Source organism: Phalacrocorax aristotelis, chromosome 2 (genome assembly GCF_949628215.1).
Source record: "Phalacrocorax aristotelis chromosome 2, bGulAri2.1, whole genome shotgun sequence".
NCBI classification, from domain to species: Eukaryota; Metazoa; Chordata; class Aves; order Suliformes; family Phalacrocoracidae; genus Phalacrocorax; species Phalacrocorax aristotelis.
The window spans coordinates 96,436,970-96,451,792 of record NC_134277.1 but is presented as its reverse complement, the minus strand read 5'-3'; the positions used below and the strand labels follow the sequence as shown (position 1 = coordinate 96,451,792).

The window sequence follows — 14,823 nt, the reverse complement described above, 5'->3', positions numbered from 1 at the left end:
AGGTGGGCTTTTAGAGGAACATCAACAGCACTTCCACAGTGAGAGTTGCACCACATAATTCCCCCATCAACTTCCTGCTTGCCTGACTCTTCCAACTTGTCTTCATTTTGCCTCTTTCTTTTTATAGAAGTTACACTGAAACCTCAGACTTAAGAGACCTGCATCTTTTCATAGCTAGCATTTGGGGATTTTCCTCTGTGTGTGTTCCCTGCCTATGCTTTTTTGAAATTAAATAGTACTCAAAAGGATGTCGTAAGCAGAGAGATTTGCTCAGAGGTCAGTCAGGTTCCTGCTACTCTCCAGGGCATCTCTAGCCCTTATGGCTCAGAATCAAAATCAAACTAGATAAACAAAGAGAACTTTGACTTGAATTTCCAGTGTCTGAAATGATTTACCAGATGTGTTGGGTAGTCTGAGGATTGTGTGCATGTTCCATCTGTTCCTCTAAAGCCTGAGGCAATGCTGTTCAGTCACAGGTACCGTTTTGTCATGTCTTACAGCCCCTGTCATCAGCAGTACCTGAGTGTTATTTGTGTGATGATGATGAAACTCCCAATGTGAGAATCTGCTTGGAGAGATTAGTTGAAATACATGTCCATTTTCTTCCACGTGGTTCACTGTGGTATAGATTACTGCTCTTGAGCTTGCTAGCATCTCTTTGTACAACAGCTTTTCTAAGACTGTCCCAATAGTTTATGTACAGCAGCTCTCCAGTTGTTTTGGACTGTTTTCCCTTCATTATGTCTTACAGTTGTGCTAGGCAATACAGGAGATCATTACTTCAAGTATTGTTTGTCTGGTGTTCTTTCACTGTGCCACTAATAATTTTTTCAATCTGTAACACTCCAAAACAAAGTACAATGCTGTAATCTGTGGAGTGGAGTGGAGAAGTCAGATTGGGATATTGGCCATTGCTGCATCTGAAGGAGCTGGCTTTCTACACTGCCTCATAGACTTGGTACTATTCTTCTGTATTTTTAAGGTGGAAGAATCTAGTAAATATTTTTGTGTAACGTAACTAAAAAGGGGAAGAAAACAGTTACCCAAGGTCAAGGTCCTGGTAGTACAGGATTATATTCATGATAATGAGTAGTGGTCAATGCTGAGAGACAACATGACACAAGGTCAGAGTAGTTTTAAGATGCATTAGTTCTGCAAAACCTCAGATCACTTGAAATGTCTAAACTGATTGAACTCTACACATCAGGAAGGATCTCTTCTTATTGTACCTTGTTAGCCTTTAATATTATAATTCACAGTCATATCAGCATGTCGGTCATTATTACTGTCCTAATTTGGAGGCCAGTCATGTGACCCTAACTATATTTTAATCCTGATTGCAGTTTTATAGCTGAGGATTTTTACTCCTTGAAAAAAGTTATATAATTTAACTTGTATGTTGGACTTGTCCCATTGTTTAGTTATTTTCTGTTCCGCTGGGAACCTGATCTGCTTATGTAATTATCCTCTTTTAAAACCAGGTAACTCAGTTCTCTTTTGTGTTGTTCATGTCACCTAGAATATTCAACCCTGTAAAAATTCATTAATTCTCTGTGAAACTACTTTTTTCTTTTTCTGGGACACTTCTCAGGTCTTTAGAAAGTCGATATTAAACTTGTTTTCAAGGTCTAGCTTTTGTAGGCATTCCTTTCAACCAAATTGTCCATATCATCTATAGCTGATTTCTCATCATGCTTAGCCCATGAGCCATTCATACATATGCCTTCTGACATCTGTAGTTACTTGGAATGCCCATATGCAGAAATAGGTTCTGGTGCTATTACTTTGTATGCAATTTTTTTTATTATTGTTTACAAGCAATCTCTGTAGAATTGGAGACTAGCTTGTCTTCTGTACCTTGAAGGTTATCACATAGATGGGAAGTAGAAATGGGTCACCCATTAAGTTATACAAAGCTAAAGGCTTATCTTTTCTACTATTATGCTTTGTGGGGCTGCCTGTGGAAACTGCGCCAGATTGAAATGGTGGTATTTTGGTACTGTTAGCATTCAAAAACAACAATAATTAATTTTTAAAACTGTAATGAAGCAAATAATTATCTTGGTTGTGTAGCAGAAAGCTTGGATGCCAAAAATAACTTCATGCAAGTAAGAACCACAGGTAAATTTAGTTTGGAAGGGACTTCTTCAAAGTTAGATCAGGTTGCTCAGGGCCTTTCCGGTTCAGTTTTGCATTTCCAATGCTGAAATTTCTGTTGTCTGTCATCTTTTTGGTTCATAACTCACAGAAAAGTCTGGCTCGCTCTTGCATCCTCCCTTTGGGGTAGTGGAAGACAGAAATGTGATCAGTGCCGCCTTACCCAAATCTATAAGCCGACTGACCAATGGTTTCTTGGAAGAAACCACTGAATAAATGAAGCCTCAGTAACTACTGTAAGAGTTGTTGGCATCAATGGTTTTTTTTGCTTCCATATGTGTTGGAACTTTCCTTTGTAAAGCATGCTCTCTCTCTGGCCCCCTCTCCCCCCTGCTTTAATGCAGCAATATATCTGGCACTCAAGCTTCTCCTTTTAGGGAAGATGCATGTGTACCCATAGAATTCCTATTACAATCTATCAGTGCTACATAAATATACTTGTTCCTGGTCTTCCCTTCCTCTGTACTTGAATCTTAAATATGTAAAATGTGTAAATTCTTTCCTTTTTAATGAGTCCTTTTCTTTGCTTTCCTGCACAGAAGTCTTTCTGCTGCCAGGAGAAAGAGACAAAAATATATACCCCCTGCATTGTTCTAACGGAACAAATTCTTTTTACAAAGTCTGAAGAAAAGGTGGCTTGTTTAGGCTTCAGGAAGGCATAGGCAGTTCATATCCTGTGTAAACATATGATCTCAAGATTTTTATTTGGCTTTCAAGCATTTATAAATTCTTACCCTATTGAGAGCTTGCACAACTACTGTTTTGGTAGGCCAACATGGGACTTCATCCATGGAAAATTATTCTGCGACTACTTGGATTGCACTAGTCTTTTACTGAGAGTTATAAACTAAATGTCTTCTTTTTATTGAATATGGCCTTCTAAATGAATGGTCCATCATGTTCCCTTCTTTAAAGCCTTTCATATTAGATATAACACTGTAAAATACAATAATCTGATATTTAAATAAACTGATTTTTTAGCTCCTCCTGGGTTCCATTTTCTTTTATTTTACTCTATATTCTTTCCCAGTTATAATGAATTAAAGAGCAACAGTAGGTTAGAATGGCAATGGCGAAAGGTAAAAATTTTGCCCTTTTTTTTTTTGTTACTCTAACTTTATCCTCACTGAGTCAGTACCTGCTGGCTCATGTGATCAGAGCAGAAGCTATGTCAGGAGAAACTGAGATGAGAAATAGGTCTTTAATATTTCCTGTCCCACGGTTCTCTTCTGGACAAATCCAGTAAAGAGGTAGAAGCCTCATGTGTTCTTCTTACTGAGGCCTTGATATGCCCTAACTCTTTTTTTTCCCCTGACTTGGATAATTAAATCCTGCACAAGATCATTAGTCTTCCAAGATGTCTACTAATCATCACTTATAGTTTCTCTTCAACTGTGACAGTTGGCTGGGGAGTTGGAGAAGCAAGTAGTACTCTAAACTGCTCCCCTTGTTGGCATGACCTCAGGTAGCTAGGAGGAAGAGGAAAAAAGACCAGAGCAGACTCCATATTTGGAAGATGAGCAAGACGACTCTACCTCATAATGCATGAAGGAACAACAGTTGCCCTCTTTAGAGAAGGTAAAACTACAGTAAAAAAAATCTTTTTATCTAATGCAAATAAAACTGAAGTGGACAATTATGTTGTCTTATTCCTGGCAATCTGGTCTATCCCCACTGACAAGAATGTAACTCAAGCTAGCTGCAGCAAACCTTAAAAATGCAGGCTGTGTTTCATTGAAAAGACAGGTTGTGTTAATGGCTAATAAAGGAAAAAGTCTTCAGTCAACTACTGTCATCTGTGAAATTGTGTTAAGATATAGATATTCCCCCAAATTATTTTAGTTTCTTGTTATACTTCTGCATCTTCTGTCTTGGTTTTTTGTTGTTGTTCTGTTTTGTTGGAGTTCTTGTTTCAGTTTAGGGTTTTTTTTGTTCTTTGGAGATACATTATTTGACAGAAGTGTTGAAATATAAGTTTTGGTTCTAAGGATAAATTTAATCTTTTGCCAGCCATTTTGCTAACTAATTTAAAATTCAGGCTACCTTTAAAAAGAAATGGCTAAGCATTGCAGGAACATCTACATTCAAAATAAGTTACTGTTTATCATTCCACTTTCTTTCTCTATTTAAATATTTCCCTTGGTGCTGACAATTAGGTGTACAACTATATTAGCTTCTGACCTCATTTACCTGGGAATTGCGTTGTATCACAGTGGTCCCATTTTCTATGCCACAGAAATCATGCTTTTTGAATATTTAAGTGGCAAATATTAGTTATCCCCTGCAATACTCTTTATTTATTGTAGCTGTAAGTTATTTTTGAAGCCCACAACTTCTTCCTCCCCACCCCTAACCTGAATCATTTAAATCACTCTCTCATACTTTGCATTTTCTTGAAAATAACAGTAATAGTATTGTTTCTAAAAGTATGCTTTTTAACTTTTATTTAGTTGAGGAGCTTTCTATGCTGAATTGTTTGCAGTCTATACAAGTACTTGCTCCTGTGTTAATTTACAAGTCATACAAATAACTTCTGGGAGGCTTTAATGCTTTGCAATAACTATTTCATGTTCCTTAGGGAGAAAGCAGATTAGTACAGGTTCTAGTGATTTGCATAAACATACCATCGTTTTGGGGTTTAGTTTCTTCAACTATTTCATGAAAACACAGATTTCATGAAATATGGGGGTTGAATTACTTGCTGAATTGAAAACTTGTGGTAAATAAGTAGTTTATTTGAAGCAACCTCCCTGCTGCCCCAAACCATGCATCTTTATAACAAGTAAAAGGTTTGTGTATGTTTTCCAGGATATAAATTTATGCTGACCTAGCTTTTAAAGAAAACTTCCATAGACTGAGGCAATAAACTTATGGTCATTCATACTTTCATCTCTTCAGATATACCACCAACTGTAGATAAGAATTAGCTTTTATCTAATAACTATTTAAAAATGTCTACTAATCAGTATAATTTTTGAAGGGATAAAGTTTTAGGGAAGTTCAGGTTTGGTGGGGTTTTTTTGTTCGGTTCAGGTTTTTTGTTTATTTGGCTGTAAACATATATTTACTTTTGGCAGCAGCTTGGTAATGTTATATGTAAATCAATAGTTACTTCTTGTGCTTTAAGTAACTCACATTCAGCTGAGGCAAGGTTAACAATTGAATGGTTAGGACAAAGCAACAGTTGGTAGTTTAAACAATTTTTACCCAACAGTGTGAAGAGTAGATGCCTTCTAAGTGACACATCTTGTTGAAAACTTCTAATAAATGACAGTCAAGTGAATGGATATCAAATTGACTTCATTTGCCATCTCTTACTGAAGCAATTTTGTTTCCCTCTAATATTATCGTACTGCATGTTTGTGTCAAAATGGCATGTAATGCTTGTCTGGTGGTGGTACAGATAGTGGGGCTATATAAGTAACTAAATGAAGTACTGAGTCATTCAGTGCCTGGGATTATAGTTACGGTAAACATATTTTGGAAAAAAAAAAAAACAAAAAAAACCAAACCTTTCTTCACTGATGTCATACAATCCCCTGTGTTCAACACTGCTTGTCTGTTGGGAAATAATTTGTAATTCCTGCATTTCCCCATATGTATACATGTTTTAATGAGGAGAAGGAATTCCTTCTAAATCATAATCAATTAACTATGAAGCCTTCCTCTGTGTGTTTCTTGTTTCCTAACAGCACAACTTGGAGACTATAACGCTTCAGTACATCATTCAGGATATCTGTCAAATTACAACTTTATACCAGAGCAGAACAAAGATTTTCTTACCAAAGTAGAATCGCTGCACGAGCAACACAGGTAACGTTAACTTTTAGTTCTGTCACCTCTTGAGATTTTTAAAGAAAAAAAAAAATGCCAAAAGGAAGACAGAAGCTCTTAGTAGTTTCAGTACAACAGTTTTATTTCATAGATCTTCTATTAAATGAAATATTTGGTTTTATCATGTAGGTGCTAGACTAATCATATTCAGAGTATGATGCCAATGTGTTAAAGTTTAAATTTTAGCTATAACAACCAGTAGATCAGTTAGCATTATACATTACTTATGGCAACCATCTAGAACATAGTACCTAGATGTTTAAAGAACTTTTTGGATCAAGGACATTCAACCATTTTTTTCAAAGACCAAAAAAAAAAAATCTACAGACTATCTATAGAGAGAGAGAAGAAAAAACAAACAAAACCAAATAAAACCCCACAAACCATGAAACACTTCAGTTAATATTGTGCTTTCTCTCCACTCCCCTGAGTGTAATATAAAGGCTGCAACAGATTATTCCAGTCAGTCCACTGCTAATTACTCTTTCTGACCCTGCTGATTTGTCTCTTGTAAGACTGCAGCTTTAGAATTAGTAGTGTTGATCAGATACTTGCAACCTGAATGCAAATATGCCAACCTAAGAAACTGTGAAAGTTTGAGCAAATGAAATCCAAATCTCTATGGTCGTGTTCTCTCTATTTTTACTGCAGCAGAGCTAGTTCCCCACTCTCCTAGTTTCTTTGATTTATACTCTGAAATATCTCCATTTTCATCTCCCACTGATATTCCTCAACTTCTTTTGTCCTCTTTCAGTATTCTCACCTCTCCATCTTGTTTCTTTATTGCTAGTGAGTAGTTCTGAACTTCATGTGTGCTGCCTAGCAGTCCAGAACATGCATGTTGCTTTGTCATTTATGGGGTGAAAGAGAGATAATCACTGTACTCTAACTGCAACCATTCCCGCTGTGTAGGTACTAAGCTGGACTGCTTTCCTAGCAGTTCATGTTTAGGAATACAATAGCTGAGGCCTCCACTCCTTCCAAATTAATTTGCAGTTTCCAGTAGGCTCATAAATTTATAGAGGGGGACTTGTAGACAGGCATGAATAAATCTACTTGTTTTTTGGAAACAATCGTCTCGGAGACCACTGAGGGAAGAATCTGAAAAGTGGTTGGGTTGAGTTCATGTATTTAGTGCTGTCATAGCCAGAGATATAAAACTAGTTATGTCCTGCAGAAAAAAGACTAGAAGTTACCATTGGTCCAGATAAAGGTGTGGTGGGGTCTGTTGGAAAGACTCCTTTCTTTTCTGTGTCCTTCCAGTGAAATTGATGCTTTCATTGAGTGTTTTTGGTAGAGTGAAGCCTTGATGACGGAGAAATTTAACTGCTGTATTTGAATTGACGTAGGTGATGGTAATTGAAGTTCTGAATAAAAATACTTGAGTAGACTGGACTGGGAAAAATGTTTCTTTATTGCTTCAACACCTTTTTTGAAACTCAGCTCTTCAGACTTACTTATTCTGGAGTGCTGGGAGAGGCAGACAAATTATTGTATATCCTGGCAGTATTTCCTGACTCTCCTTCAGCATTCATAGTGAACACTTAAAACTGAAACATGGTTTTGACTAGATCAATGCCAGTAATATACTTGACAAGAATGGTTCGGTGATCACCAGGCCTGCTGGGAAGGAAAGACAGAAAGGGGGAATTTATGTTAAAATTTTAGAACAGTGGTTTTTTGGAATGAGATTTCTGCTGATCTGGAGCAAATATTTGCTGTAGACCATACGGGATCTCTAAATTATTATCCCTCTTACTGTTTTTTGCTTAGTATGTAAGCAGCCTGAGGCTTTAGGGTGTTGATATTATCCAAATGGGTAATGTTTTCGTAGTGCTTGCTAGATCTAGCCATCAGTTTGAGAAGGATGCATTTGAAACTTCATATGATGCTTATATTCCAGATTATTTGTTAGTGGTTGGATGTCAACAGCTACTTACTGTTAAGAGTGGAAGGAGACACCAAGACCAGTTTGCCCTTGCCAGTTTATCTCACCAAGTAACTACCACCTGCTTAGGGACTCAAGGTTTCATTTAATCTCTGAGTAGGGAGGTGTAACAACAGGAAAAAAAGATAAGTCTGCACTGAGACACTTTTTCTTGTTGGCCTTTCAGGACACAAGACTTGATTATTCTAGTGTAGATGGTGTTTGCAAATTGAGAATTAAAATTTGCAGGCCTATCCTTTTGGTACGCAACAGACTTTTCCCACCTTTCTGAAAAAAGTTCTCAATAAAAATTTAAAAAATGTAAATAATATACTCTTGCAAACATATTCAGCATCCTGTTGTATCATTAAATGGTCGTTTTCCTTTTTTTAACCTTTCTGACACAGTGAAAGAGATAAGGTCTACCAATGTTTTTCAAAATCAAGGTGACAGTAGTCACTGTAGATGTAGATCTGCGTAAGCAGTTTATCGCAGGATTGTGACAAACAGCTCTTTTTGTCTTTGCTCTTTTTTTTCCAATATTGTGACATCTTCAAGCCACATTGCTGGCAATGGCTTTCCAGTTCAAGGTAACTTTCAGTTTCATGGACCATGATGTAATATTTCCTAGAGTGGTTGTTTCAGGGCATAGTATTTTGAAGGCCTGGAATTTGAAAGGATGGAATTCAAGTATTAATTGGAAGTATTATATGTCCACCTTCTGAGGTAAAGACTCATTTGAAAATGGTAATTACTGCCTTACATGGAATGCCTTTGTGTCTTCAGTTCTTGACATAACACAATGTTATGTCAGCTTTTTACAGGTTGTATTTAAATTGCCTTTGATTAATGTAACTTTATGCATGTCATTTAGGAAGCTAACCTAGCAAAGAGTTGTTTTTACCTGCTGTTAGTTGCAGACATGATAGAAAAGACACCAGATATCATCCTACTTAGATGTGTGTAAATTACATGCATCCCTCAGCCTCTGTTCTCACAGTTACTTGAATATGCTGTAGTGCCTGAGTTGCTGATCTGGGCTGTGAGACCAGGATCACCGTGGGCACAGCACGGTGTCAAAGGGCTATGGCAGATTCCAGGTTAGAGCTGCCTCTTGTCTGGTCGGTTCTTGACTGGTCTTGGACCTGCAATTTATTGGAAGGGGTTACTTTCATTATCATGCCCAAAGAAATCTTGTTTAGGCCACATTGCATTCTTCTCAGATGAATAATTAGTAGGCTGCATGGCTGTAGGGATTACCATTGGCTGCTTTGGTTTTTAAAACTCCTTGTAGATTCCATGTAGCCCTTCCATGAAGATGTATAATCTGTTTGTTTGAGGTGTGGGGATTTGAGTTTTTGTCTCTGGAAAAAAAAGTATCAGAATCATAGAAGCTTTCTAGAAGACCAGAAGATAGATTCCTTTTAAGTCGTGCAGCACATTTCTTATCAAGCAGTGGGAGAAAAAAATATTTTAGGACTTACAGGTTGTAGATAAACTCAGATGGCTTTTCCTTGGTGAGTTTCGTAACTTAATCTTCTTTCTCCCCCTTATTTTTTTAGTACATTCCTGCTTCTAATCTTTGTTCTAAATGACTTCCTTCTGAGATACTACGCAATATAGAATATTTACAGACACAGCTTCTTGTTATAAAAGAAGCTTTTATGGGGGAATTTTTTCCTCATCCCTTTAAACAAAACAGATACAAATTTTTTTTCTAAAAAGCAGTGATCCAGAATGGCTACGGTAATAACATTGTGTATAATTTGCTCAGTTTTTGAGAGGGGTTTAAGAGAGCCTTCACCAGGGAAGAAATTGTGGCACTAGTTAGAGGCTGTGGGATTCTTCTGGTTTTTTGGCATTTAGAATAAATATAGTATTGTGTCTTTTATTTTTGACTATGGTCCATATAATTTTTTTCCCCTCTTTTAGTGGCCTCAAGCAATCTGAAGCAGAGTCCTGCTACATAAATATAGCACGAACACTTGAATTCTATGGAGTGGAATTGCACAGTGGTAGAGTATGTTTACATTGCCATTTTTCACTTGGAAAATATAATTTTATATGCCTTTTTATATGAACTTAATAGCAGTAAATCTGGTAAAATTTAAGTATTAACTTTATCATGTGTTATTTTTAATTAGAGATGGATAATTTTTCAATAATTTCCATGTAACATTTCAACCAAATAAGCTAGATCTCCTCGAAAGAGTAACAATATATTTTTAATACTGCAATATATTTTACTTAAAAATTTTACTAAAGTTTATGCGTGTCTTAGCATGAAAGAACGTGAATGCTCTGTATAGTGCTGTGATGCAGTTGGCAGGTGTTGTAAAAGTTTATTTTCTTTGAATTTCTAATACAGTGTTAAGAATATAGATATTTTTATTCCTGTATTCTCTGACTCTAGGCTAAATTTAAGCAGTATTTAACACAGTGGATTATGACCACTAAAAATGTGTTTGAAATGTACTAGTATTTCACTGGCTACTGGGATTTCATTGTTTGATTACACTGCTGTCTGAGATGAATCCCCAAAATACTTTTTTTTTTTTAGTTGCATCCTAGTGTGCAAGTTACCATCTGTGCTTTTATATAATTGCAAATTATTTTGGCATAAAGCTTGTAGTATAAAACCTTAATGAAGTGTAGTGCAGATGATTCATTTCCTAAGTGAAGATGACTACTTTTTTCCTAACATTTCTCTGAGATTTGTTAATAATCCTGCCACTGAGAATTTTAATGAAAAAATCATCACTTTCTGTAATGACGGAAGGGATGGAAAAGGTAATTTTCTTCCTTCAGCACAATGTTTTCTTCTGGTTTTTTCTTTATGCTGCCACAAATAAGTGAGCATTGCAATAGATTTCTAAGAATTCCTAAAGTACTCCTGTACAAAGCTACTGTATTTACGTTCATATTAATGAAATACAGTGCTCAAACAGTATAGGCCTTTTTTAAGGATGGGGAAAAGTACAAAGGAAAAGAAATAACTGACGTGATCAGAATATGAACTGTCTGTGCTCATACCATCTGATATGAGTATCAGGAGAGGCAACTTCTATGTGACAACTGTTAAAGGTGATCAGATATCTTGGTTCATATGCACTGGTTGTGGGTAAGTAATCCAGCATATGTGAACTAATGTCTTAAGTTCTTGTGTCTTCTGACAATGTAAAAGCTTTCCTGATTTCTAATAAGGGGATTATCTTTAAATGGTAAATGGGCATCTTACTAATTCTGGTTTTGTCTAGGTTCATTGTCCATTGGATCATCTGTCACCCTTCTGCTGTCTTGAAGAACCCTTTACTGCCACACTTGAGATTTCCCAATATGCACTTAACTTGATCAGTCTATGCCTTTTAACTTCTGCTGTAGCCCAGTATTTTGATAAGCCAACTTAAGTTCCAAGACTTTCACCATGAGGCTGTTCTCGTAATACTCATGGGACGTTGTTTCTGAAAGTTCTTCAATTTCCAATATCTTCCCTGAGTTGTAGGCCACCGAACTACATGCAGGATGTCAGTACTGGTCATACCAGTGCCAAGCAATGAGGATAGCTTAGAGTGGTTCAGACATCGTCAGCTAAATGGAGTTTCATTGCAGTGTTCCCTGGGCTGCTCTGTCTGAGTAGAAACACCCTCCAGAGATATCTGCTTAGATGGTGTATATTTCTTTTCCCAGTGCATTGTTTTATATTTAATGACCTGGGGCTCACATGCTGTTACAATACTAGTCATGAGTCCTTACTCTACCTGACACCAAACTTTATGATCTGAGTCAAATAGAGTCTAGATTTGAATCAAAGCCGTCTCTATTCCAGGCTGCTAAGTTGCAGACCGTCTTGCTACTATTTCAATCCAAAGTAATATTTTAATCACAATTCAATTTTTTTGGTAGGATGAAAATATTTGAAGTGGTCTGGTTTTGGTTTGGTGGTTTGTGTTTTTTTTCTGGCGCTTGAACTGAACATCTAGACAATTAGAAGCTGCTAGGAAGGAAATAGAAACCAAAATAGAAAATGTCATGCCACTTTTTAAATCTGTGTTTTGATACGAGTGGTGAGTTTTGTCCTCCTTCTCCCTTCCATATCTCAAAGTGGGTAATGGAATAAGAAAAGTACAGTGAAGGATAAAAATAAGGAATGTTTTAAGCAAAAGCCTTCTGTAGCAGGTGAACAGCATGGAGAATGTGGATAATGAACAAATTTTTTTTTTTGCTTGGTAGTAAAAGATTTAAGGAGCTTCAGTCTCCCTAGAAGGAGACAGGTTTAGGTAAAAGGAACTTTTTTTCCATATGGCTGCAATTGAACTGTGGTGATTACTGCTATTTTAATGGATGACCAAGGTGAAATAGGTATTGAGCAGTTAGGCAGTTCAGTGGAAGAATGATTCACTGGAGTCCATTAAACATTCAAAAACCTTCTGATCCAGGAAATCCTCCAGTTGAAAATTGCCGGAAGCGGAGAAGGAGGGTTATTAGTAGAGGTTTATTGGTTGTTTCTGGGGTTTTGTATTTCCAAAACATTGGTTACCAGTCATTGTTTGCCTCATGGCATTCAGTACAAATCTTTCAACCAATATGTTATTGGTTATGCTCCAGAAAACCTCTAGGAAAAGTGGCAGCGCTGGATTACATCAGTGTGGATGTTCTTGGCATTGTCTTCTGGTAGATGATCTTCCGTTTGCCGAGTGCTTTGCCAGTGCTGCAGCAGTCCTGCAGAAGAATACTCCTCAACATTTGGTGTCGCCTGGTAGTCTGTGTTGGCTGTAAATGACACTTCTCTGAAATTTGAAACAGTCTGTTTCTGAAGTTTGTAGTGAAGGTTAGATACTTCCCCCCAATATGCTGCTGCTTCACAGAGGCTACCCACATTATACCCCAGCTTTGGCAGGGATGTTTACCGTGCCTCCTGATATCATCCCCACCACTTAGTACTGCTCTTAGATCACCCCTCTGTTCTTGTTAGATCCCAGTGCTTTGAACAGGTTTGGCAGGGACTAGTTAAACTGTGGCTTTTTGAAAAGCTTTAAATCTGTGGATCCTTATGGTTCAGCTCTGTGCTGCTAAAGTAGTCTTAGTCCTCTTAGACTGTGTATCGCAAAGGAACCAGGTAACGCCTGGTTTTTATACTAATGGCCAAAAGAAGCTGGTGCTCCTGTACTATTGGTTGAGAGTGGGATACTTTTGGATAATGTTTCTTGAAGAACAGATAAATATCTTTTCTTTTTTGTTTTATGGTACAAATTTAAATATTTTTGCAGAAGTTGAGTGTGACCTTTCTTTTTAGCAACTTGCTAAACATGAAATTTCCATTTGTAAATTAATCTGAGCTCAGTTCTCATCTGCAAACGCTTCTGCTTTTCTGAGGGTAAATCTGAACTGCTAAAATAGTAATATTAAAAAATGAAGTAGTATTAAGAAACTCAGGAGAGTTAATTCAATACCTTAAAACTGTACTGAGATTTCTTGAATTCCTAATCTCCTCTTGACTCTGGGCCACCATCTTATCTGCCTAATAATTAGTCTGATGCTAACTCACCTTTCATTTCTTATTCAGGCAAAAAGAAATTTGTAGAATCAATGTTATTTCCGTATCTACAAAAATACAGACAGTAATTATAAATTAAATCAAATGTGGATCAATATTTAGCTAGATGCCTAGCATGATCAATTTTATCTTTACTTTTTTTTTGTCTCTATATAGAAACAGGTAAAAAGAAAACTATATGCACATTATTTCTTAGTTGTGCAATTTAACAGCGTAGATGTTTTGAAAGGGAAATAACGGCACATCTACATCATCTTTCATTTGGGAGACCCTCCTTCTTTATGCTAGTCCAAAATCTTGTTTTCGGATTTCTTAGGTTTAACACAAGTAAATTCATTGTAACAAATAGCATGGGGGGGATTAGTGTTTTGGATGGCTGCAGACGGGGATGGGGAATGAACTTTGCTCTGACAAAGCTCCCAGAGAAAATAGGGATTAATTATGCTAAACTACTCTATCAAGTGTTTAGCTAATCTTTGACTTATAATTCATGTAGATTTTCAGTTTTTTCTCCTAAAGCTGTTTTTTCTTCACAGTATTGATTTTTAAAAGCAGGAACCTGGCGTAAGCTCCAAGTGCTAATAATACAAGCTTCTGCCCTGCTTTAGGTTGTCTGTATCATGGCAGGGACAGCTAAATTACATGTAGTTAATCTCCTGAAATACCTCAGTTTTGTCCCTGAGTATTGAAATAAAGGGGCATCAGTTCTGGATGCCTGTCATATGTTGGCATAAACTGGAAGTTCGGGAGCTTTTTCCGATGGAGATTCAAGCAGCTCCTCTAGCAGCAGTTCTTGGCAAAGTGGGGAGGCAGGTTGCTGAGAAATAGTAATAATTTCATCTGAATCTGGGCTATCTGATGTTAAGTGTATTTGGACTGCTACCTACCTAACAGTTTTCTTCTATTATAATCTCAGAGATAGGACTGGTATTCCTCTCATCTTGTCAGTATTCGGTGTTAAGTGCACTGTGTGTTAAATAGGTTGTGCTCATTTGCTATGAACTGCTGTGGTATTTCACTGGAGGTTTATAAACCACGATGCAAATTAGGTTCAGCTTCATTCATTCATATGTCTGTGTCGTGCTTCTATTCAACTGTTTTCAAAGGATTTGCTGTAGGCTTTCCACAGTATTGCTAGAGTACATGCTATCTGTTCTATTCTTTTGTATCTTACTGAAAATAAAACTGTGTATTAACTGAGCACAGAGTACCATCTAGAGGAGCAGCTAAGCTACTAAAGGCTTTAAGAGAATCCATTACCTTTGGCCATCCTTTACAAAATAGTCTGAAACTACTTTTGAGTCAAACCTGATGTTTTAACCAATGGGTTCTACACTTAGATGTAGATTTC

At 36.9% G+C, this 14,823-nt stretch overlaps 1 protein-coding gene across 6 annotated transcripts in view; it reads left to right on the top strand.

Moving 5' to 3' along the window:
- The window catches only part of PTPN3 (protein tyrosine phosphatase non-receptor type 3), a 174,335-nt gene that overhangs the window by 91,454 nt on the left and 68,058 nt on the right, over nt 1–14,823 (top strand). For 5 of the 6 annotated variants that reach the window (XM_075084418.1, XM_075084419.1, XM_075084422.1 and 2 more), the window contains exons 8-9: nt 5,850–5,970; nt 9,851–9,938. In XM_075084418.1, coding sequence (XP_074940519.1) covers nt 5,850–5,970; nt 9,851–9,938 — 209 coding nt within the window. Of the gene's footprint in view, nt 1–3,073; nt 3,736–5,849; nt 5,971–9,850; nt 9,939–14,823 lie in introns of those variants that run through there. The other variant, XM_075084423.1, reaches the window with a different exon arrangement.